Source organism: Triticum dicoccoides, chromosome 2A (assembly GCF_002162155.2).
Source record: "Triticum dicoccoides isolate Atlit2015 ecotype Zavitan chromosome 2A, WEW_v2.0, whole genome shotgun sequence".
Classification (NCBI taxonomy): domain Eukaryota; kingdom Viridiplantae; phylum Streptophyta; class Magnoliopsida; order Poales; family Poaceae; genus Triticum; species Triticum dicoccoides.
In genome coordinates, this window is record NC_041382.1 from 573,463,491 (window position 1) to 573,490,205 (window position 26,715).

The 26,715-nt window shown below is 47.2% G+C and overlaps 2 protein-coding genes across 2 annotated transcripts; one reads left to right on the plus strand and one right to left on the minus strand.

The window, feature by feature from the left end:
• The first annotated feature begins 6,483 nt into the window (after positions 1-6,483).
• LOC119355461 (FT-interacting protein 1-like) lies at positions 6,484-9,343 on the plus strand. The gene has a single exon (XM_037622265.1). It carries the CDS (start codon positions 6,633-6,635, stop codon positions 9,108-9,110), a length of 2,478 nt encoding a protein of 825 aa, XP_037478162.1. The 5' UTR covers positions 6,484-6,632; the 3' UTR covers positions 9,111-9,343.
• A 1,067-nt stretch (positions 9,344-10,410) lies between these two features.
• On the minus strand, positions 10,411-11,451 carry LOC119355462. The gene is made up of 3 exons (XM_037622266.1): positions 11,194-11,451; positions 10,987-11,066; positions 10,411-10,854 (listed from the first exon to the last, which is right to left on the minus strand). The coding sequence occupies exons 1-3, from the start codon at positions 11,312-11,314 to the stop codon at positions 10,735-10,737; spliced, it is 321 nt and encodes a 106-aa protein (XP_037478163.1). The 5' UTR covers positions 11,315-11,451; the 3' UTR covers positions 10,411-10,734.
• Positions 11,452-26,715: the final 15,264 nt, after the last annotated feature.

Sequence of the window (26,715 nt, forward strand, 5' to 3'; positions counted from 1 at the left end):
CAATCCCAAGATTGCCAAGGTTCCTAGGTCCTGCATCGGCACCTGGCTCCTTCAATATCAATGGCTTCAGAGCAGACAACACATTCTTGAACAGCTCCAGGAACCCCTACTCCAGGGAAAGAATATCATCTGATCGGTTCTGGAGTTATCCGCAGCGAAGCTATTACTCATGTGTTCTTTACAACCAAGATCGCATCTTCCCACACAAGCGCCTTGGCATTGAAGCAATAGCTGGTCTGCCCTGTCTGGAAGAAGCTCTGGATTGCTTCAAAGAGGTTGGACTGCTGCCGTTCGTCACTGACCAAGAGCATTGGAATGAAGAGTTGCTGCTCCAATTCTATGCCACACTTCACATTCGCGGGTATAGCAGAGATCCGAAGACTTGGGTCCTGGAGTGGATGACAGGAAACGTTCATCACGAAGCCAAAGCCTTTGACATCATTGAGCTCACTGGTTTGCCCACTCCTGGCGATCTCTACGAGCATGGTTGTCAGCTTCATAGTGAAGCTATTGAGAGCATCTTTCAGAAGACTGGACCTAATATGAGTCAGATGCTCAGTATGATGAAGCCATTGCCCCAAGATGCTGCTTATCCCACGGAGTTCTTCGTTGAAGACCTTGAGTATCTGCCAAGAACCATTTATCAAATCATAAGGCGAACTCTCTGGCCAATCAAAGGACATTCTCCCCATGCCAAGCTGGAAGGTGCAATGAAGACTTTGGTCTTCTACATTCTTCATGGAAAATGCTTCAATACACATGATTTCTTCATTCGCCAACTTGCTGCATTTGGCTCTGATCTGTTTGGTTTGAAGTTCTACGCCCCTTGGGTGATGCGGCTGATCAAACTTCACTCCGCTATCTCATATCAGCCCTCGGCCCACAACCATCGGATCTTTTTACCTGATGTGGATATGTCTATTGAAGCCATCTATCCTGAGCCTGCCAAGGAACCTCTCAGTCTTCAGAATGCAGAGCATCAAAGTTTCACTCAGAACGTTGAAGGCATGGAAGCCGTAACTCGTGTGTATCCTTTGGCTGGCACTACACGTGCACCGCATCCTGCTCTCACTAAAGCCACTGACAGTACAACTGCTCCACGACCCAAGAAGCGCACTCGTGTTCTCAACGACCGAGAGCTTCTTGTGGCTCTTCATCAGAAACAGGATAGGCATCATGACTGGCTGAAGCGTCAGATGCAAAGCCTCTTGGTGGATGTTAATCGCATTCGCAATCTTGCCACCAAGAATGCTTTTGTTGCCCATGAAACCTCTCGCTGCACATGGAAAGGGCTAACGCTGATGTGTTCTGAAGATGATCTTCAAGAGGATGGCTTCACTGAGCGATTCAAGTTTGACTCCACACCTCCTCGAAGGGCAGTGCTGCGATGATCTCCATCCCTTGAAGACTCCGAGTTCTCTTCCTCTGCTGCAACTATGAATGCCAGAGTGATTGAGGATGAAGACGATGCTACTTCACCGCCACCTCCTTCAGCATGCTTCGACTCTGCTCCAAGCTCTTCAGCACCGCCAAACACCACCAATGACCCTGCTGCTTCACCTACTCCTCATGGGAACGTGTAGATGCTCTATGTCTTCAAACCTTTTTGGTCCTTACTGACAAAAGGGGGAGAAGCATATGAGGTTGATAGTCTTCAAGCGGGTCCATATGGGCGGGTGCTTTATATGTTGCTTCGTGCTTACAACTCTCGTTTTGCTACATTTGGTTCTTTGAGTTGTAACACTTAAACTCGATGGTCGTCTACTACTTATCTGCCACCTTGTGTTGCGATGATAAATTCCGCATGTGCGACGATAAATTCCGCACTTAGATCATTCTGCAGACGTCCATTTTCCATTATGCATGTTATTATGTTCATATACTTTCACATGTATAGTAGATTGTCATCATAAGTTGAAGTGGATCTCCACAAGTACAACCTGCCATGTGCATTTGCATTCCAAAAGCAAATTACTTATATGCACATCTTCAGGGGGAGCCCTTGCAACTTATGAAGACAATTCCTTATCCTTTACAATTTCACAGATTATTGACGAAAGGGGGAGATTGTAAGTGCATCTAGTGCCACCCCTAGTTGGTTTTGGAGTATTGACGACAAACCTAGTTGAGGGACTAATGTGTTTGTGAGAATTGCAGGATAACACAGGTAGAAGTCCCTCATTGATTCGGTTTTCCTACCAGAGATGACCCCTAAAAATGTATGAAGACATTGAAGTCAAAGGTGGTATATGAAGATATTCACATTGAAGACTATGACAAGAGAAGACACCACATGAAGCCTATGGAGCTCGAAGACTTAGATCTTCCATAGTTCTCTTTCTTCTGTGTTGAGTCATAGGAACCACCGTACTGTTAAGTGGGGTCCAAGAGAACCAATCAGAATGACTGAAGTGATGCTTAAACAAAACCTATGTCTTCGAGTGAAGACTTTGAGAGCGAATCTTGTCCAGAGTCGGGCAAGTCAGCTTTGCTTAAAGTCCAAGTAAAGTTTCCGTGTGAGTTTGAAATCTGACCGTTGGAACACGTGTCAGTTCCTTAGTGACCCAGGGTCATTTCGGACAAATCAGGTCGGGTTGCCAAGTGGCTATTAATAGCCCACCCCCTACAACCATAAACGGTTGGCTGCTCAGATTCAGAGTACGGCTTTTGTCGTTTGAGAGCAACCCACCTCGAAGCCTTTGAGAGAGAATTCCTTGCGAGGATAAAGCCCTAACCACCCAGAGCCAAAGAGAATTAGGCATCACTTAAGTCTTCTTGTCTGTGTGATATGAAGACTTATTACACTTGAGGACTGTGCATCCTCCAGCCGGTTAGGCGTCGCGTTCTGAGCATCCAAGAGACATTGTGGATTGCCGGTGAATGAAGTCTGTAAAGGTTTGGGAGTCTACCTTGAAGACTTACCAGAGTGATTGGGCGAGGTCTGTGTGACCTTAGCTCAAGGGGAATACGGTGAGGACTGGGTGTCCTGAGCTGCGTGTTCAGGACTGGGTGTCCGGGACTGTGTGTCCTAAGGTTTAAATACCTAGCCTCCCTAACCAGATGTACAGTTGTCACAGCAACTGGAACTGGTCCAACAAATCATTGTCTTCAGCGAGTCACTGGTTTCATCTTCCCTTCACTTTACTTACTGTTACTCCTTGTGAAGTCATTGTATGTTCGCACTATCTTTTGTCTTCACTGAGTGACTGCGTGTTCTGTGTGGCTTCACAATATCTTCCTACCTGATCCTTACTACATTGCTGCTATTAGTCATTGTGCTTTCACTCTATTGAATACTTGACTATGGCTTGCCTAGTGTAGTCTACCTTCCGCTGCAGGGTAATAGGTTTATTTCTATCGTTTGTCTTCATAACTTCCACGTTTTGAAGACTTTCATAACAACATCGGGCAAGGGGAAGAAAGCCTCCCTGGTTTGGAGGTTGAAGATGGCACCAAAGGGGACCAGTGCTACGCATAACAACCAGAGGTAAGCCCTAGCGATTGAAGGAAAATAAGTCTTTGGCCCGTTCAAGTTTGCATGGTTTGAAATCCTTGCCCCTACCTTGAATCTTTTGCCTAGCTTCAACACTAGTGGAAACTTATATTAAGTTGACCTTGAACATTGACAGTTGAGATCAATGCAGTCGTAGAAGGGTGATGATGACATCCAAGCCATCTTGCAATCACATAGAGCAACATATCTAGGGGGAGGGAGTGTGAGTCCATAGTCCTCTCTCCTTATGTCACCATGATGCAACAAACAAAGAGGGGAGAACACTGGATCAACCCGGTCTCTGGCGAGTTTATTGGATAAGCTCCACCATATGCACCTCCACTGGCCCCCGCCACCATGGGCGATACTAGGAGAAGAACAAGGCTACATTCTGATGCCGCTCGCAAATACCGAAAAGAAGCTTCGACATGACTCAAACCATATTCCATAAAGGGCAAACCCTTACTTAGACCTAGCCTTGGACCTAGTATATGTAATGGAGGCGCATCCTCCTTTCCCATCCCTACCCCGGCGATTCTTAACGGGCCGGGGAGAAGGGAGAAAGGAAAGGGGGGATGAGAGCCATTGCATCGTACAATATGCAAGTTACAGAAGGCCTGGATAGTGTTTGATCATAGTTTCTAAATAAGTACTATACACATGTACTATTGTTGTTTAGCCATATCCATGCATGGTGCAAAAAACTGCACATTTTGGCATGGCAATTTCTTGTGGATGATTGGCACGTTGACGATCATTGATATCTACTATATCACTAAGCTCCCTAGGATTGGAGTCCTCTCATTCAATTGAGGAAATTGGTTTTGGAGTGGCTTCTCAATTTTGACTTAGTCAAGATTTTTCAAGGAATTACTCAATCTATCTACTATATCACTAGGCTCCCTAGGATTGGAGGACTATCACCGAGCTCCTTAGGATTAGAGGCCTCTTATTCAATTCAGGAAATTGGTTTTGGAGTGGCTTTGGAATTTTGACTTGACCAAGAATTTTTCATGGAATTCTCTCAATCTATCTACTATATCACTAAGCTCCCTAGGATTGGATGCGTCTAATTCAATTGAGGATACTGGTTTTGGATTTACCTTTTGATTTTGACTTGGTCAACAATTTCTCAAGGAGCTCTCTCAATCAACTATATCACTAAGCTCCCTAGGATTGAAGGCCCCTAATTCATTTGAGGACGTTCATTTTGGATTGACTTCCCAATTTCGACTTTGTCAACAATTTCTCAAAGAGCTCTCTCGTTTAAGTGAGGCCTTCAATTTTGAATTAGGTTTACGATTTTGACTAATCAATGATTTCTCAAATTAATTTGAACAACCAACTTATAAAAATACATTAATCTCGCGCACTCTCTCATCATCTAACAAAAAAAATGCCAACATGTGACACTATAGCACCAATATAATACATGTGGTCACTAATGCAAGAAACTTCCATGCATATGTGTGGGTTAATTTGCAAATAACAGGCATAATTATAACCCCAGAAAGAGCCCATCAAAATACTGCATTCTAAAAAAACACTTCATCATCTTTCCCACATGCCAAATCAACTTTTCTTTTGAAATCCCAACAACATCAACTATGTAGCTCGGCGCGCCCAATCCTTCTAGTTCTCTGCTATATCCAAAAGAGTACCGGAACAATACATGTCCTATTGTTCTTTGGTTCATGTACTTCAATAAGATAAAAATTAATCTGTTGTGACAGCAGCCAGGAAACCCAACATAGTTTCATTTGTCTTGCATGCACTTACTTGTTGCTTAAATAGATGTATCTAGCAGGTAGTATTATCGTGCAGTTGCTTAGGAGCAAAACCAGCCGGCCTTCATGCTCGCATCCATCTGTCGACAGCAAGTTATCACTTGCTTGCAAGACACCCATTTATTATTTTCAGCATCCATTTTATTCAAAAAAAAAATTCAGCATCCATCGTGGCATCGCGCCTTTGGTCAGTCCTGAACTAGGATATTGCGGTAACTTGCTTCGGATTCACATGGTATGACATGCCGTTGATAATAACATGTTGGCCTTATGATTTGCTCCATCAGTAAAAAGATACTTGGGTTATTTCTTAGCACTTAACCTTTGGTAAAGCACGTGCACTCAAGTGACAACAACGAACAAGAGGAGGTGTAACAAATGGATCAATAAACCAAGGCACCGACATAGTGCAAAGGATCTTGAGATCACCCGTAGGAATCAAGAAACCAAGGAATAATTTGCAGCAAGACATGGAGTAAATTTCAGTTCTCGAAGTGCTACTGGACCCTAGATTGATGCTAGATTTGCCTGATGTAAGTTGTTTCTTTTGAAAGACCCAGCAGTCAGCACCACTCTTCATATGAGATTGGTCAATATACTTAACGAGGCCTCATACTTAAGTATGACAACTACTGAGTGTAGGAGAATAAAGTTCCAAGGAGAGAGAGAGGAAAAAGAGCTTATCAGGTTAAAGCAGAAGCAGGCCCCAAAGATCAAAGCTCCGGAGGTGCTTTTGCTTTTCAAGCACCAAGTAGACACTTTGCTCCCTTGTATTGCAATCCCATAAACTCTGCCGAAAAATCATCTAAATATGTATTAAGTGAACAAGTTTCTTGTTTACTTCTATACGCGATGTTAGAGTAGAAGAATCATTTTTGCGATCTGTTAGTACGACGTACAATTGACAGTACAAAAGTTTAACGCATGACAGTTCAGATGTCTACCTGGTTTACACTACTGTGGAAACTTCACAACACAGTTGGGAACAGACGCAGGCAGTTTCCCGGGAAACCTCAGGTGTCTTCACCGAGACTCCAAATCTAAAGAAACCCACCAGCTCGCCGTGACTCGCATGATCTCGCTCATCTTTATTCCCCCACCTCCGCGTCCATGGAAACTGGCGCGGTCACACGATCTCGCCATCCACCACAAATGCTTCAAGGTTCTGCAAGGCCACATGTATACAGCCCATTGCTTAACTAGTGGTACTAGCTGAGCTGACTGATGGTGCTGCCACCTTTGCATGCCTTCCCTCGCCGGTGACGTCCGGGGAAGTCGACCGCTGAGCCGACAACCGACGGGCCGACACGCGCGAGCAGCCACGGAGAAGCCGGTGGCCGTGCTTGCCGGTCATGGCGTACCCGTATGTCTTCCACGCGCAGGCGCCACCGGCCAGAGCGGAGGAGTACAAGTCCAAGGGCGCAATGCCGCAGCCACAGGTCAGGCCCCAGTGGCCTGCCGGCAGCGGCAGCGGTGCCGGGCGTGGGCGTGGCGGCGGCGGAGCCGGGTGGATGGGTCTTGGCTCCCGGGAGAGGCCGCTCGCGAGTGCTTATGATCTCGTGGAGCAGATGCATTACCTGTACGTGCGCGTCGTCAAGGCGCGCGGGATCCCCGTGGGCGCGGTCACCGGCGGCTGCAGCCCCTACGTCGAGGTGCGCCTCGGCAACTACCGCGGCACGACGCCGCACCAGGAGAGGAAGTCGAATCCAGAGTGGAACCAGGTGTTCGCCTTCTCCAGGGAGCGCGTCCAGGCCACGGCCCTCGAGGTGTTCGTCAGGGACAGGGACGCCGTGGCGCGCGACGACTACGTCGGCAGGATCGCGTTCGACATCAGCGAGGTGCCGCTGCGCGTGCCGCCCGACAGCCCGCTCGCGCCGCAGTGGTACCGCCTCGAGAGCGTGCGCCACGGCGGCAAGATGCTGCTGCCGACCGAGGTCATGCTCGCGGTGTGGGTCGGCACGCAGGCCGACGAGGCGTTCGGGGACGCATGGCACGCCGACGCGGCGTCGGTGCGCGGTGGCGCTGATGGTGCGGCCGCGGTGCAGAGCACGCGGTCCAAGGTGTACGTGACGCCGAAGCTGTGGTACCTCCGGATAAACGTGCTGGAGGCACAGGACGTCGTGACGGGCGGCTTCGTCGGCGACAAGGTCCGGCAGCAGCACGTCGAGGTCTTCGCCAAGGTGCAAGTCGGCGGCATGATGCTCCGGACCAAGCCGTGCGCCATGAGGAATCCGACAAGCCTGGCGTGGAACGAGGAGCTGGTCTTCGTTGTGGCGGAGCCGTTCGAGGATCCGGCGGTGCTCATCGTCGAGGCCCGGGCGCACCCCGGCAAGGACGAGATCGTCGGGCGTGCCGTGCTGCCGCTCACCATCTTCGAGAAGCGCCTCGACCGCGTGGCGATCCACTCGCAGTGGTTCAGCCTGGAGCCGTTCGGGCATCCGTTGCGCCGGCCGGAAGCCACTTTCGCCGGCCGCGTCCACCTCCGGGCGTGCCTCGAGGGCGCGTACCACGTCATGGACGAGCCGACCATGTACGTCAGCGACACGCGCCCGACGGCGCGGCAGCTGTGGCGGCCGCCCGTCGGCGTGCTCGAGGTCGGCGTCCTCGGCGCGCAGGGGCTCACTCCCATGAAGACCGCCGACGGGCGGGGCACCACCGACGCCTACTGCGTGGCCAAGTACGGGCAGAAGTGGGTGCGCACGCGCACCGTCGTCGACTCGTGCAGCCCCCGGTGGAACGAGCAGTACACGTGGGAGGTCTACGACCCCTGCACGGTGCTCACGCTCGCCATGTTCGACAACTGCCACCTCGGCAAAGCCAATGCCGCCGCCGGCAACGCCGTCCTCAGAGACCAGGTGATGGGCAAGGTGAGGATACGCCTCTCCACGCTGGAGATGGACAAGGTGTACACCAACGCGCACCCGCTCGTCGTGCTGCACCCGTCCGGCGTGCGCAAGAACGGCGAGCTCTGCCTCGCCGTGCGCCTCACCTCCGTCTCTCTCGCCAGCGTCGTGTGCCTGTACGGGAAGCCCCTCCTCCCCAAGATGCACTACGTCCAGCCGTTCGCCATCCCGCAGCTCGACGCGCTCCGGCGCCAGGCGATGAGCATCGTGGCGGCGCGGCTGAGCCGGGCCGAGCCGCCGCTGCGGCGGGAGGTCGTGGAGTACATGCTGGACGCGGGCTCGCACCTGTGGAGCATGCGGCGGAGCAAGGCCAACTTCCTCCGGGTCACGGCGCTGCTGTCCGGCGCGGCCAGCATGGCGCGGTGGCTCGTGGACGTGTGCCACTGGAGGAACCCGGTCACCACCGTGCTGGTGCACTTGCTCTTCGTCACGCTCATGTGCTTCCCAGAGCTCATCCTCCCGACCGTGTTCCTGTACATGGCCATGACCGGCCTCTGGAACTACCGGCGCCGGCCCCGCCGGCCGTCGAGCATGGACGCGAGGCTCTCCTGCGCGGAGGCGACCCACCCTGACGAGATCGACGAGGAGCTGGACACGTTCCCGACGTCGAAGCCGAACGACGTGGTGCGGCTGCGGTACGACCGGCTGCGGAGCGTGGCCGGGCGGATCCAGACGGTGGTCGGCGACGTGGCGACGCAGGGGGAGAGGGTGCGGTCGCTGCTGGCGTGGAGGGACCCGAGGGCGACGGCGCTGTTCACGGCGCTCTGCCTCGTCGCCGCCGTGACGCTGTACGTCACGCCGCTCCGGGGCGTGGCGCTCGTCGCCGGGCTGTACGCGCTCCGCCACCCGCGGTTCCGGAGCCGGACGCCGTCGGCCGCCGGCAACTTCTTCAAGAGGCTGCCCTCCAGGGCCGACACCATGCTGTAGCATGTACCTAGTGATTTGTTCATGTTTTTTGCTCGATTCTTCAGTTCGCTGCCGTGATGTGTAAGTGTCAGTGACGGAGTGACGGCCACATCCTGGCAAGCCACTCTCACCAGCATGATCAAAATATTGCAATCCACCGCTAAATGTCGGTGAACTTCGAAGTGAAATGCCTCCCAACGGGACTGATATTTTTCACAGCGGGCTCGTGCTGCTATTCCTGTATACTGTTCCTGTATATATCTCTTCCTCTTTGTTTGCCATATCTGAATCCACTTTCACAAAATCTGAATTCATTCACCAGACTGAAATGCTGGAGGGCATGCATTTCAGAGGAATGACAGATCGACAGGACAAATGCATTAATCAGATTCATGTGTTCCAGTTTGATCCTTAGCATCTTTCCAGAGTTGCAGAATACTTCTGCAGGCTGTAGGAAATCTGACAAACCTTGCTACCAGCAGACGACCACTTGAAAGTACAGAGTAAATAATATAGTTCCAGCAACATAAATGTATCTCACTAAATCAGGCAAGTACTTCTTTTGTTTGACACATCTGAATCATTTTCCACAAAATCTGAATCCATTAAACATACTGAAATACTAGAGGGAATGCACTTCAGAGGAATGACAGATTGACAGGTCCAGTAGATGAGATGCTAATGGAACAAAAGGCGATTTGTATCAGCGCATTTGTACCAACCCTTGCAGTGCAAACAGATACATGTGTTCCAGTTTGATCCTTGGCATCTTTCCAGAACCTAAAACAGAGTTACAGAGTACTTCTGACTTCTGCAGGGTGTAGGAAATCTGATAAACCTTGGTACCAGCAGACAACCACTTCAAACTCCCGAGTAAATGTAGTTCCAGCAACATCAAAACGTAATCCAATTTATGATGCACAACTCTTTCATATTCATCTAGAGTACATAGGCAAAGCTGCCCTTGTGGCCATGCAAACAATTGAAGTACACAACGGCGTAGTCGTAACTGAACTAGTACTACATGTTAAACATTGAACATGAACATATAAATTTGTTGCAACAAGATTTTTGTTCAACTCAAAAGACTACAATACCCACAATGCTAGCAAATCTAGGCAAAATAATGTGAAGAAATTGAAGCCTTGGACGAATTGAGGCAATAGCTAGCTGTGCACAGTACAAACTGTTGATGAACTCTTTCCCAGCCCTAACACTGAACAGAACAAAATTTCCATTTTGTTGGAACGAAAAAGGAGTTATTGCTTCTTGGCCCCAATTTCAATTGGACAATCATGCATCAACGTATAGAAGGCACTTGAAACAGGAGCCAGTTATCTATTTAAACATCAACGCCACACAAAAAAGCAAAATCACAGGGGAGGCAAGCAAGCAGTAACAAACTAAGAATAACAAATAAGTTTGTTTAGGGGAAGAACAGCTCATTGTACAACGCTTATTATGAATTGTAGCTCTTCCCCATTTCCTTTGATTAGTACCCTACAACAACAATGGAATCAGAATCCAATGTGCAGATTCAACAGAGCACCCATGCATAGGACATAGTATCAGAATCTGGTTCTTGATTCATGGCTCACTCACGCTGGACGAACCGACCCACGGAAGCATCCTCGTCGTCTGCCGATCAGGGCGACTGCCGGCGCCTGGGTCCCCTGCCGTGGTGGTGGATGGGGTCCGGCCCGGTGGGCACCTCCCTCTCCTCCTCCGCGCCGAACCCCGTCGTGCTCACGTCCTCCTCCGCGTCCTGTGCGCCGAAAATGAAAACCCCATGAGCTCGAAACACGACGACAAGAAACCACCTCCAAAGGAGCGGCCTTTCCTTAGTCCCGAAGCCGTGGCATGGCGGCGCGGGCGCCGTTCGTGGTCGCGTACGTACCTTGGTCACATCCGGCTTCTCCTGCAGGTCCTGCGGGGTGTACATGGCCGCCATCTCGACTCGTTGCAATGCCGCCGCCGCTGCGAGGGAAGCCAACAAGGGCGTCAAAGAGCGCAGGAGATTTCCGGGCGGCGCGAGGAGCAGGAAGGTGGCCTTGCGGCGGGGGTTCTAGAGAGCAACGAACGCATGGCGGACGAGACGACGTACCTGCCCGGGAAGACGAGGAGGCGGAGGCGGTGGCGGCGGGCGGCAAGCAGGCGAGGAAGACGGCGACGGCGAAGAGCAGCGCGACGACGCAGCGCGACCTCGCGTGGGCGGCATGAGCCATCCAATCCGGCCTTGGCCCCGGCGCCGGGCTCCGTGCAGGCGGCCGCCGGAGGAACGAACCCGAAGTAAACTGGGAGAGAGGCTTTGCTGTTCTGTTCCGTTCCGATCCTCCTTCCGTCCGTCCAGACGCGCCGCAGGGGCGAGGTCTTTTGCGCTTCCCCCGTACGGGGTCTCACGTGCCGCGGGACATGTGGCGGGCGTCCGGCCGCTCTGATTGGGCCGGGCGGCAGGAGAGGCTCCGCTTCGCCGTTACGGGGGGCTGGGTGGGTCCCGTGCGCAGTGACCTAGATGGGTGCTGGGGTGCGCCCGGGGATTCCGCTGTGATGACGTGAGGCACAGCTGGTGATGGGACGACGACTGCGTGTTGCTGAGCAGGTGAGGTGATCGTCAGCCCAGGCCCGTTGGAGGATTACTCACAGCTAGCTTTGCCTTGCTCGCCGCGCTTTCCTCCTCTCTTTCTTGGACGGAGGTGAAAGTGAGTTTAAAATTCAAATTTCGGAATCAGCAATGGAGCTAGACGAAAATCGCTGCAGATTTCGGCTTAAATGTCATCAACTTCGGGGATCAAATGTGGCAATCTTAGTTTGTGTGCCTTTTGTGATCGAAAATTCGTAGGGCACGCATCTACGAAAACGCCTGCGGCCGTCGATTTTTCTTCCTCTTCTTTTTCGGTTTTTCTTCTGTCCAATTACTTTTCTTTACGTGATTTCCACTCATCCATTCGTGCTGTCCTATCTGTTCTCTGTTTCATGCATTGTTCTTTCCGTGCAAAATTGCTACTGTCGTTTTCCCAAGTTTTTTCTGTTCTCTAGCCTCAAATATTCACATTTCTATTCTTCAATACCTGCATTCTTGTATTGTCAAATATTCATCTATGAAAACACTCCGATGTCATAGTTATGATTCTCCTCCTAGCAGATACGATTTCAATTTCATTCTTCAAAGTGCACTGTTTTTTGTATTATTTGATTTTATTTTCAATGCTAACATGTTTCTCTTGTTCTGTCAAGTTACAATCTACGAGATGGATCCTTTTCATCATGAAACTTAGTATATGCATACAGTTTTGCATGTTGGAACTTGTGCCTATTCCGTTAGATTAGTTTCTGGTGATTTATTAACGCCCACAACCAACAAATCGAGACACCAACTTAGTTAACATTAATATTTGTGATGCGCACAACACAGTTGCCTCATCTTTTTTCTCGCTCCTCTTTCCCCAACCTATTCTTCCTTTCTAATCCCATCCTCTAGATCTGCTATGTTCGGACTTCTACCAGACGTTGTTGCGGCTGCTTGGAGGATGTCAACAGCAATAGACATGGATGAGGAGTACGCCGTCATCATGTGGTTGTGTAGGTTGCCCATGCAAGAAGAGCCATGGAAAAATCTGGATACTATGTGGTTGTGAAGGGACCAACCTTTAAGGATACTATGTTTGTAAACACATGATCTTCATCTGCAGATCTACCGATAGTTATGAACATGCTCGTGAATTAGTGCCAGTAAGTCTATCTTAATTAATATCTTTTACTCCACTCATATGGCACATTTTAATCTTAAAAAAACTACAACTCATCTTTGAACCGAGGATCCCTGAACCGCTCCCCGCTTGTGAATCACTGATGGTTAAGAGATTTATCAGTAATTTCTTCCTGAATCACTACATCAAGCCCAATGGTGATAATGAAGATTTCAGCATGCCTTCTCCTGAAACAATGAGTAAGAGTTAGCCGCTAAATATATACGCATGGATCCATTGTTTTCCATGTGACGAGGTCTTCGTATCTTGTATACTATGATTAATTATGTAATGCATATATATGTCGACAAATAATTATAGTTTAGCTACCATTTATTCAATTGCAATTGTTGTGAATTCTGATGAATATTATTCCCGTGGACACTATTTATTCAATTGCATATTGTGGCGAATTTGCTTTTTGCATGCCGATTCAAATGCGATATTTTTTGTTTAACCTGGCCATTGATGTGCAAACGGTTCAACTAAATGAGTGTGTGCGATCCACAACGGAAAGCATGCGTCAATCGTAGCGGAACCGTCGGTGATAGACAGCAGATCGCTGACTATTTGTAGCACTTCTACATGTGCGTAGGGGCTCCCGAACCATTTGTGATAGTACATTATCGCACACGGGAACTTATAATAAACCGTGCCCAATGTAAAATACAATTCCACTCGTAAATTTTTCAGGAAACGTGGTGCGATCCCAAACGGAAAGCATACGTCACTCATACCGCAACCGTCGGTGATATACAACAAATCAGAAATGATCTGCATTTGTGATAGCACATTATCGCACACGGTAATTGTTCGTGAAACGTGTGCGATGGTGTCATGCATGGCAGACGATTTTCGCAGAAAACTCGTGTGCGATGGGGCACATATCGCACACAGTTCCTATGTTGCCCGTGTGCCTTGGATATTGTTTCACAAATGGTTCAGTATGAAACACCGTTTGGTTTCACTGCGTCATTAGAAACGTTTGATCACCAATCCCACACGTGTACCAGAATGTGGTGTGTGTGATATGTTGTTGCATCACTGCATCATGGCTCCATATCCCCAACGGTTTCTGGGTCGTGTGGGAAGGATCCTCTATCGCACACATCAATAAGGCGACGGTTTAAAATGTCGTCACCGAAAGGGGTTAAAAACCGTTTGTATAGAAGTTCACTATACCAGTGATGCATTGACGTCTATTGTGGTGTCCGCTACATTGCCTCCCTCGATGGAGTGTAGGATTGCCACCGTCCGTGCATGGTCTTCATGTTGTTGGGTTATTCCTCGCCTACTTTAAGCACGACCATCGCACTTCTACAGGCAACCGACATGGCACTGATACGTCTCCAACGTATCTATAATTTTTGATTGCTCCATGCTATATTATCTACTGTTTTGAGCAATATTGGGCTTTATTTTCCACTTTTATATTATTTTTGGGACTAACCTATTAACCGGAGGCCCAGCCCAGATTTGCTGTTTTATGCCTATTTCAGTGTTTCGAGGAAAAGGAATATCAAACGGAGTCAAAATGGAACGAAATCAACTGGAGAAGTTATTTTTGAAAGGAAACCTACCGGATAGACTTGGACCCTACGTCAGAAGATGAAGGAGGTGCTCACGAGGGTAGGGGTGCGCCCACCCCCCCTAGGGCGCGCCCCCTGCCTCGTGGCCCCCCCTTCGGTCCACCGACATACTCCTTTCACCCACATATACCTACGTATTGTAAAACTTCCAGAACGCACAATAGATCGGGAGTTCCGCCGCCAGAAGCCTCCGTAGCCACCGAAAACCAATCTAGACCCATTCCGGCACCCTACCGGAGGGGGCAATCCTTCTCCGGTGGCCATCTTCATCATCCGGTGCTCTCCATGACGAGGAGGGAGTAGTTCTCCCTCGGGGCTGAGGGTATGTACCAGTAGCTATGTGTTTGATCTCTCTCTCTCTCTCGTGTTCTTGAGATGGTACGATCTTGATGTATCGCGAGCTTTGCTATTATATTTGGATCCTATGATGTTTCTTCCCCCCTCTACTCTCTTGTAATGGATTGAGTTTCTCCTTTGAAGTTATCTTATCGGATTGAGCCTTTAAAGATTTGAGAACACTTGATGTATGTCTTGCCGTGGATATCTGTGGTGACAATGGGATATCACGTGATTCACTTGATGTATGTTTTGGTGATCAACTTGCGGGTTCCGCCCATGAACCTATGCATAGGGGTTGGCACACGTTTTCGTCATGATTCTTCGGTAGGAACTTTGGGGCACTCTTTGAGGTCCTTTGTGTTGGTTGAATAGATGAATCTGAGATTGTGTGACGCATATCATATAATCATACCCACGGATACTTGAGGTGACATTGGAGTATCTAGGTGACATTAGGGTTTTGGTTGATTTGTGTCTTAAGGTGTTATTCTAGTACGAACTCTAGGGCTGTTTGTGACACATATAGGAATAGCCCAACGGATTGATTGGAAGGAATAACTTTGAGGTGTTTTCGTACCCTACCATAATCTCTTCGTTCATTCTCCGCTATTAGTGACTTTGGAGTGACTCTTTGTTACATGTTGAGGGATAGTTTTATGATCCAAATATGTTAGTATTGTTGAGAGAACTTACACTAGCGAAAGTATGAACCCTAGGCCTTATTTCCATGCATTGCAATACTGTTTACGCTCACTTTTATCATTAGTTACCTTGTTGTTTTTATAATTTCAGATTACAAATACCTTTATCTACTATCCATATACCACTTGTATCACCATCTCTTCGCCGAACTAGTGCACCTATACAATTTACCATTGTATTGGGTGTGTTGGGGACATAAGAGACTCTTTGTTATTTGGTTGCAGGGTTACTTGAGAGAGACCATCTTCATCCTACACCTCCTACGGATTGATAAACCTTAGGTCATCCACTTGAGGGAAATTTGCTACTATCCTACAAACCTCTGCACTTGGAGGCCCAACAACGTCTACAAAAAGAAGGTTGTGTAGTAGACATCAAGCTCTTTTCTGGCGTCGTTGCCGGGGAGGTGAGTGCTTGAAGGTATATCTTTAGATCTTGCAATCGAGTCTTTTAGTTTCTTGTTTTATCACTAGTTTAGTTTATAAAAGAAAACTATAAAAAATGGAATTGAGTTTGTCTCATACGCTTCACCTTTTTAATATATTTCGTGAGTATGATGGAAAGAATAATTGTGCTCAAGTGCTAGAAGAAGAAATCTATAAAATGTTTGGCACTAAATATTTGAATGATGAGCATGATTGCAATGTTGTTAGTATGAATTCCTTGAATATCCATGATGCTAATGATATGCAAAGCCACAAGCTTGGGGAAGCTATGTTTGATGAAGATGATATTTTTTGTCCCCCAAGTTTTGATGAGCAAATTTATTATGATAAAAGCATGCCTCCTATCTACGATGATTATTGTGATGGCACGTATGCTCTAAAGAATAATGATAACCATGAAACTTGTCATCTTGATCTTAATTTTCAATCACATGATAGTTATTTTGTTGAGTTTGCTCCCACTATTATTCATGAGAAGAATTTTGCTTGTGTGGAGAGTAGTAAATTTTCTATGCTTGTAGATCATGAAAAGAACGCTTTAGGTGCTGGTTATATTGTTGAATTCATTCATGATGCTACTGAAAATTATTATGAGGGAGTAATATATGTTGGAAATATGCCCTAGAGGCAATAATAAAAGGATTATTATTATATTTCCTTGTTCATGATAATTGTCTTTTATTCATGCTATAATTGTGTTATCCGGAAATCGTAATACATGTGTGAATACATAGACACCAACATGTCCCTAGTAAGCCTCTAGTTGAGTAGCTCGTTGATCAATAGATAGTCATGGTTTCCTGACTATGGACATTGGATATCATTGATAACGAGATCACATCATTAGGAGAATGATGTGATGGACAAGACCCGATCCTAAACATAGCACAAGATCATATAGTTCGTTTGCTAGAGTTTTTCCAATGTCAAGTATCTTTTCCTTAGACCATGAGATCGTGTAACTCCCGGATACCGTAGGAGTGCTTTGGGTGTACCAAACGTCACAACGTAACTGGGTGACTATAAAGGTATACTACGGGTATCTCTGAAAGTGTCTGTTGGGTTGACACGGATCAAGACTGGGATTTGTCACTCCGTATAACGGAGAGGTATCTCTGGGCCCACTCGGTAATGCATCATCATAATGAGCTCAAAGTGACCAAGTGTCTGGTCACGGGATCATGCATTACAGTACGAGTAAAGTGACTTGCCAGTAACGAGATTGAACGAGGTATTGGGATACCGACGATCGAATCTCAGGCAAGTAACGTACCGATTGACAAAGGGAATTATATACGGGGTTGCTTGAATCCTCGACATCGTGGTTCATCCGATGAGATCATCAAGGAGCATGTGGGAGCCAACATGGGTATCCAGATCCCGCTGTTGGTTATTGACCGGAGAGCCGTCTCGGTCATGTCTACATGTCTGCCGAACCCGTAGGGTCTACACACTTAAGGTTCGGTGATGCTAGGGTTGTAGAGATATGAATGTGCAGTAACCCGAAAGTTGTTCGGAGTCCTGGATGAGATCCGGACGTCACGAGGAGTTCCGGAATGGTCCGGAGGTGAAGAATTATATATAGGAAGTGCAGTTTCGGCCATCGGGAGAGTTTCGGGGGTCACCGGTATTGTACCGGGACCACCGGATGGGTCCCGGGGGTCCACCGGGTGGGGCCACCCATCCCGGAGGGCCCCATGGGCTGAAGTGGGGAGGGGAACCAGCCCATAGTGGGCTGGTGCGCCCCCCTTGGCCCACCCGCTGCGCCTAGGGTTGGAAACCCTAGGGTGGGGGGCGCCCCACTTGCCTTGGGGGCCACTCCATCCTTGGCCGCCGCCCCCCTAGGAGATCCCATCTCCTAGCGCCGACGCCCCCCTAGGGGAGCCTATATAAAAGGGGGGAGGGAGGGGCAGCCGCACCCTTGAGTCTTGGCGCCTTCCTCTCCCCTGCTACACCTCTCTCTCTCGCAGTAGAACGGCGAAGCCCTGCTGCGGTGACCCCTGCATCCATCACCACGCCGTCGTGCTGCTGGATCTTCATCAACCTCTCCTTCCCCCTTGCTGGATCAAGAAGGAGGAGGCGTCACACTGACCGTACGTGTGTTGAACGCGGAGGTGCCGTCCGTTCGGCGCTAGGATCTCCGGTGATTTGGATCACGTCGAGTACGACTTCCTCATCCCCGTTCTTTGAACGCTTCCGCGCGTGATCTACAAAGGTATGTAGATGCAATCCGATCACTCGTTGCTAGATGAACTCATAGATGGATCTTGGTGAAACAATAGGAAAATGTTTGTTTTCTGCAACGTTCCCCAACAGTGGCATCATGAGCTAGGTCTATGCGTAGTTCTTTTTGCACGAGTAGAACACAATTTGTTGTGGGTGTAGATGTTGTCAACTTTCTTGCCGCTACTAGTCCTATTTTGCTTCAAAGGTATTGTGGGATGAAGCGTCCCGGACCAACCTTACACGTACGCTTATGTGAGACCGGTTCCACCGACTGACATGCACTAGTTGCATAAGGTGGCTGGCGGGTGTCTGTCTCTCCCACTTTAGTTGGAGCGGATTCGATGAAAAGGGTCCTTATGAAGGGTAAATAGAAGTTGACAAATCACGTTGTGGCTTTCACGTAGGTAACAAAACGTTCTTGCTAGAACCCTATTGCAGCCACGTAAAACTTGCAACAACAATTAGAGGACGTCTAACTTGTTTTTGCAGCAACTGTTCTGTGATGTGATATGGCCAAAGTTGTGATGAATGATAAATGATATATATGTGATGTATGAGATCATGTTCTTGTAATAGGAATCACGACTTGCATGTCGATGAGTATGACAACCGGCAGGAGCCATAGGAGTTGTCTTTATTTTTGTATGACCTGCATGTCATTGAGAAACGCATGTAAATTACTTTACTTTATTGCTAAACGTGTTAGCCATAGTAGTAGAAGTAATATTTGGCGAGCAACTTCATGGAGACACGATGATGGAGATCATGGTGTCATGCCGGTGACAAGATGATCATGGAGCCCCAAGATGGAGATCAAAGGAGCTATGTGATATTGGCCATATTATGTCACTATTATTATTTGATTGCATGTGATGTTTATCATGTTTTTGCATCTTGTTTACTTAGGACGACGGTAGTAAATAAGATGATCCCTCATAATAATTTCAAGAAAGTGTTCCCCCTAACTGTGCACCGTTGCGACAGTTCGTTGTCTCGAAGCACCATGTGATGATCGGGTGTGATAGATTCCAACGTTCACATACAACGGGTGTAAGACAGATTTACACATGCAAACACTTAGGTTGACTTGACGAGCCTAGCATGTACAGACATGGCCTCGAAACACAGAAGACCGAAAGGTCGAGCATGAGTCGTATAGAAGATACGATCAACATGAAGATGTTCACCGATGTTGACTAGTCCGTCTCACGTGATGATCGGACACGGCCTAGTTAACTCGGATCATGTTATACTTAGATGACTGGAGGGATGTCTATCTAAGTGGGAGTTCATTGAATAATTTGATTTAGATGAACTTAATTATCATGAACTTAGTCTAAAATCTTTACAACATGTATTGTAGATCAAATGGCCAACGTTGTCCTCAACTTCAACGCGTTCCTAGAGAAAACCAAGCTGAAAGACGATGGCAGCAACTATACGGACTGGGTCCAGAACCTGAGGATCATCCTCATAGCTGCCAAGAAAGATTATGTCCTACAAGCACCGCTAGGTGAAGCACCTATTCTCCCTGCAGAACAAGACGTTATGAACGCTTGGCAGACACGTACCGATGATTACTCCCTCGTTCAGTGCGGCATGTTTTACAGCTTAGAACCGGGGCTCCAAAAGCGTTTTGAGAGACACAGAGCATATGAGATGTTCGAAGAGCTGAAAATGGTTTTTCAAGCTCATGCCCGGGTCGAGAGATATGAAGTCTCCAACAAGTTCTTCAGCTGTAAGATGGAGGAAAATAGTTCTGTCAGTGAGCACATACTCACTATGTCTGGGTTACATAACCGCTTAACTCAGCTGGGAGTTAATCTCCCGGATGACGCGGTCATTGACAGAATCCTTCAGTCGCTTCCACCGAGCTACAAGAGCTTTGTGATGAACTTCAATATGCAGGGGATGGAAAAGACCATTCCTGAAGTATTTGCAATGCTGAAATCAGCAGTGGTAGAAGTCAAAAAGGAACATCAAGTGTTGATGGTGAATAAAACCACTAAGTTCAAGAAAGGCAAGGGTAAGAAAACCTTCAAGAAGGACGGCAAGGGAGTTGCCGCGCACGGCAAGCAAGCTGCCGGGAAGAAGCCAAAGAATGGACCCAAGCCCGAGACTGAGTGCTTTTATTGCAAGGAGAGTGGTCACTGTAAGCGGAACTGCCCCAAATACTTAGCGGACAAGAAGGCCGAAAAACGAAAGGTATATGTGATATACATGTAATTGATGTGTACCTTACCAGTACTCGTAGTAGCTCCTGGGTATTTGATACCGGTGCAGTTGCTCACATTTGTAACTCAAAGCAGGAGCTGCGGAATAAGTGGAGACTGGCGAAGGACGAGGTGACGATGCGCGTCGGGAATGGTTCCAAGGTCGATGTGATCGCCGTCGGCACGCTACCTCTACATTTACCTACGGGATTAGTTTTAAACCTCAATAATTGTTATTTAGTGCCAGCTTTGAGCATGAACATTGTATCAGGATCTTGTTTAATACGAGATGGCTACTCATTTAAATCCGAGAATAATGGTTGTTCTATTTATATGAGAGATATGTTTTATGGTCATGCTCCGATGGTGAATGGTTTATTCTTAATGAATCTCGAGCGTAATGATACACATATTCATAGTGTGAGTACCAAAAGATGTAAGGTTGATAATGATAGTCCCACATACTTGTGGCACTGCCGCCTTGGTCACATAGGTGTCAAACGCATGAAGAAGCTCCATGCAGATGGACTTTTAGAGTCTCTTGATTATGAATCATTTGACACATGCGAACCATGCCTCATGGGTAAAATGACCAAGACTCCGTTCTCAGGAACAATGGAGCTTTCAACCAACTTATTGGAAATCATACATACTGATGTGTGCGGTCCAATGAGTGTTGAGGCTCGCGGTGGTTATCGTTATGTTCTCACCCTCACTGATGACTTGAGTAGATATGGGTATGTCTACTTAATGAAACACAAGTCTAAGACCTTTGAAAGGTTCCAAGGAATTTCAGAGTGAGGTTGAGAATCAACGTGACAGGAAAATCAAGTTCCTGCGATCAGATCGTGGAGGAGAATACTTGAGTCACGAATTTGGCACACACTTAAGAAAATGTGGAATAGTTTGACAACTCACGTCGCTTGGAACACCTCAGCGTAATGGTGTGTCCGAACGTCGTAATCGCACTCTATTAGATATGGTGCGATCTATGATGTCTCTTACCGATTTACCGCTATCATTTTGGGGCTATGCTTTAGAGACTGCCGCATTCACTTTAAATAGGGCTCCGTTGAAATCCGTTGTGATGACACCGTATGAATTATGGTTTGGGAAGAAACCTAAGCTGTTGTTTCTAAAAGTTTCGGGATGCGATGCTTATGTCAAGAAACTTCAACCTGAAAAGCTCGAACCCAAGTCGGAAAAATGCGTCTTCACAGGATACCCTAAAGAAACTATTGGGTATACCTTCTACCTCAGATCCGAAGGCAAGATCTTTGTTGCCAAGAATGGATCCCTTCTAAAGAAGGAGTTTCTCACGAAAGAAGTAAGTGGGAGGAAAGTAGAACTTGATGAAGTATTACCTCTTGAACCGGTAAATGGCGCAACTCAAGAGAATGTTCCTGAGGTGCCTGCACCGACTAGAGAGGAAGTTAATGATGATGATCATGAAACTTCAGATCAAGTTGCTACTGAACTTCGTAGGTCCACAAGGACACGTTCCGCACCAAAGTGGTAAGTCAACCCTGTCTTGGAAATCATGTTGTTAGACAACGGTGAACCTTCGAACTATGAAGAAGCGATGGCGGGCCCGAATTCCGACAAATGGCTGGAAGCCATGAAATCCGAGATAGGATCCATGTATGAAAACGAAGTATGGACTTTGACTGACTTGCCCGTTGAGCGGCGAGCCATAGAAAATAAATGGATCTTTAAGAAGAAGACGGACACGGATGGTAATGTTACCATCTATAAAGCTCGACTTGTCGCTAAGGGTTATCGGCAAGTTCAAGGGGTTGACTACCATGAGACTTTCTCTCCCATAGCGAAGCTGAAGTCCGTCCGAATTATGTTAGCAATTGCCGCATACTATGATTATGAGATATGGCAAATGGACGTCAAAACGGCATTCCTTAATGGTTTCCTTAAGGAAGAATTGTATATGATGCAGCCGGAAGGTTTTGTCGACCCTAAGAATGCTAACAAGGTATGCAAGCTCCAGCGATCCATTTATGGGCTGGTGCAAGCATCTCGGAGTTGGAATATTCGCTTTGATGAGATGATCAAAGCGTTTGGGTTTATGCAGACTTATGGAGAAGCCTGCGTTTACAAGAAAGTGAGTGGGAGCTCTGTAGCATTTCTCATATTATATGTAGATGACATACTTTTGATGGAAAATGATATAGAGCTTTTGGACAGCATAAGGCCTACTTGAATAAGAGTTTTTCAATGAAGGACCTTGGAGAAGCTGCTTATATATTAGGCATCCAGATCTATAGAGATAGATCAAGACGCCTCATAGGTCTTTCACAAAGCACATCCTTGATAAGATATTGAAGAAGTTCAATATGGATCAGTCTAAGAAGGGGTTCTTGCCTGTGTTGCAAGGTGTGAAATTGAGCTCAGCTCAATGTCCGACCACGGTAGAAGATATAGAAGAGATGAGTGTCATCCCCTATGCCTCAGCCATAGGTTCTACTATGTATGCCATGCTGTGTACCAGACCTGATGTAAACCTTGCCATAAGTTTGGTAGGTAGGTACCAAAGTAATCCCGGCAAGGAACACTGGACAGCGGTCAAGAATATCCTGAAGTACCTGAAAAGGACTAAGGAAATGTTTCTCATTTATGGAGGTGACGAAGAGCTCGTCGTAAAGGGTTATGTCGACGCTAGCTTCGACACAGATCTGAATGACTCTAAGTCACAAACCGGATACGTGTATATTTTGAATTGTGGGGCAGTAAGCTGGTGCAATTGCAAGCAGAGCGTCATGGCGGGATCTACATGTGAAGCGGAGTACATGGCAGCCTCAGAGGCAGCGCATGAAGCAATTTGGGTGAAGGAGTTCATCACCGACCTAGGAGTCATACCCAATGCGTCGGGGCCGATCAAACTCTTCTGTGACAACACTGGAGCTATTTGAAACACTCTCGATGCGACTATAGCTCTCACGTGTCGAGGCACGACTTAGAGACATAATCGCATTGAAGGCATATGTCGCAAGTTAGGCAATCTTCACAACATCCCATGTAATATAAATAATAAAGGGGAGATAACATAGTTGGCTTTCACTCGCCACGTCAATCAAGTACATAAATAACATTACATCAACCAAACACTCATGGCCCGACTACGGCGCCAAAATAAAAGAGAACCCAACATGCGACACGGTCCCAATCACCCCCAACTGGGCACCACTACTGATCATCGGGAAAGGAAACATAGTAATGTTGAGAGTCTTCGTCGAACTCCCACTTGAGCTCATACGCGTCACCTGGAGCGGAATCATCAGGCCCTGCATCTGGTGTAATAGTAATCTGTGAGCCACAGGGACTCAGCAATCTCGCACCCTCGCGATCAAGACTATTTAAGCTTATAGGTAAGGCAAGGTAAATATATATATATATATATATATATATATATATATATATATATATATATATATATATATATATATATATATATATATATATATGTGGAGCTGTAGCAAGCGACTAGCAAATATGGTGGCTAACTTATTCGCAAAAGAGAGTGAGAAGAGGAGGCAAAGCGCGAGCGAGAAACTAGAGAACAACCTGCGCAAACATTACACCAACACCGTGTCCACTTCCCGGACTCCACCGAGAAGAGGCCATCACGGCAACACACTCAGTTGATTCATTTTAATTAAGTTAAGGTTAAAGTTATCTACAACCGGACATTAACAAATTCCCATCTGCCCATAACCGCGGGCACGGCTGTCGAAAGTTCAAATCCCTGCAGGGGAGTCCCAACATAGCCCATGACAAGCTCTCATGGTCAATGAAGGAATAGACCTCCTCCCAAGACGTTCCGATCAGACTCGGTATCTCGGTTCTTCAAGACATTTCGACAGGTTAAAACAAGACCAGGAACACCACCCGAATGTGCCGACAAATCCCGATAGGAGCTGCACATATCTCGTTCTCAGGGCACACTCAGATAGGTCAAGCTATGAGTAAAACCAACCCTCGAGTTTCCCCGAGGTGGCCCTGCAGGCTGCCTGGTTCGGACCAACACTCAGAGGAGCACTGGCCCGGGGGGGGGGGGTTAAAATAAGATGACCCTCGAGCTCCGGAAACCCAAGGGAAAAAGAGGCTAGGAGGCGAATGGTAAAACCAAGGTTGGGCATTGCTGGAAAAGCTTTAATCAAGGCAAACTATCAAGGGGTTCCAAGGGGTTCCCGTTATAACCCAACTGCGTAAGGAACACAAAATCCGGGAACATAACACCAATATGACGGAAACTAGGGCGGCAAGAGTGGAACAAAACACTAGGCGAGAGGCCGAGCCTTCCACCATTTACCAAGTATATAGATGCATTAAGATAACATAGCAATATAATGATATCCCAACAAGTAAATAATGTTCCAACAAGGAACGGCCTCCAATCTTCACCTGCAACTAGCAACGCTATAAGAGGGGCTGAGCAAAGCGGTAACAAAGCCAATCAACGGTTTGCTAGGACAAGGTGGGTTAGATGTTTGACATGGCAATTTGGGAGGATTTAAAGAAAGTGGTAGGCATCGTAGCAATGGCATAGCAAAAGAGCGAGCAAACTAGCATAGCAAAGATAGTAGTGATTTCAAGGGTATGATCATCTTGCCTGCACAGTTGTCAGAGTTGACTGGATCCTCGAAAGCAAACTCAACGGGCTCCTCGTTAGAGAGCTCGTCTCCCGGCTCTACCCAAACAAGACAAACAAGCAACAAGGACATAATCAACCACGTGCAAGGAGCAAACAATATGATGCAAAGATAATATGCTATGCGGGATGCGATGCGGGATGCAAACTGAAAGATTTGACAAGGGATGCATGAACCTGGCTTCAACTTGGAAATCCAAGTGTGCCACTGGAAAGATGAGATGAAATCACTTGAAAACGATATAAGGAACGCCGGAATCGGAGTTACGGTTTGGAAATGGCAAGCGATTCAAAATTGACACCGATCTGTGATTTACAGCAAGTAGCCATCTAAATGCAACGAGAAGAACATGCTACAGCACCCAAACATGACAACAAAATACATGGCAGGGATGCAATCAAGATGCTTAACAAAAGTCTAGCACTGAGCTACGGCCAATTCATCCATTAACAAGTTCAAACAAGCATGGCAAAAATGCATATGACAAACAGATTTCAGACTTAGTGAAATCAACACTTGTCTGGAATTTCAGATCAGGTAGCCCACTTCGGAGCAACAAAACTACATGCTACAGGATCTAAACATGGAAAAGTAAAGCATGGCATGGAGCTACTCAAAGAGCTTAACAAAAGTCCCTCAGTGACCTTGAGCCAAAAGGGATCAGAAAATACAATTGCAAGCACGTGAACATAGCAAAAACATAATCAGTTTTCAAACTTAGTGAAAAACTGACACATGCTGAAATATAACTCAAGTAGGCATGTTTACGAGCTCGATGCACTCACTACAGAGCAAGTCATGATAAGCTAAGAACACACCCATCAATAATACACAAAATGCAAGCTAGACATGGCAAGAACAATAGCATAGCATGCACGGATCAACTACAACATCATCGGCAAAATTGCGAACAAGTTGACAATCTGCCCAGATTCACAAAGTAGCAAAAGTAGAGCTCGATTGACTCAAGCTAGGGTGCTCCATAATTGCAAACAAAGACACGGATGGATCGAGCACTACAACATTAACAAAACATCCTTACGAATCATCCTCAAAAGAGGCACGGATCACTAGGAAACAACATGAAAATATGGCAACGTGAGATAAACAGATCAAGGACTTAGTGGAAATGCTAAGTCCCTGAAAACAAAATTAGCAAGTGCACCACTTTGCAAGCTTGTGCTAGTCACCACACACATCACAAAAATACATGGGTTGCACCTCTGGAAAGATGACAAAACCCTTAACAAAACATATGTAGGTCTCACGAGCATAGCATGCACACAATAATCATGGCAAAAATGACAAAAAGCTAAACGGAGTAGCAGATCTGGCAATTATCTCAAGTAGCCCTCTTCTAACAGCATTTAGGGCATCAACATGAACTCAAATGAAAATGATACAATGGAATGAAATGATGTACTCTCTGAGATGAACATTTTGATATGCTATATGCATGAATCGGAGCTACGAATGCAAAGTTACGGGGCTATGAACAAGAGCACATGGGCTAGGGTTTCTGAGAAAAAGTCAACCTCCGAATTCCAGATCTGAGATCTGCACGCGGATCGAGGAAAACTTCGGCGAGGCACTGTTCACCGGCGGAGGGAAGAGCTCGCCGGAGCCAGCGTGACGGCGGAGAGGCGGCGGGGCGAGGCCGGAGATGAGGCGGCGGGGAAGGCGGTGAGCGGCGCGAACGCC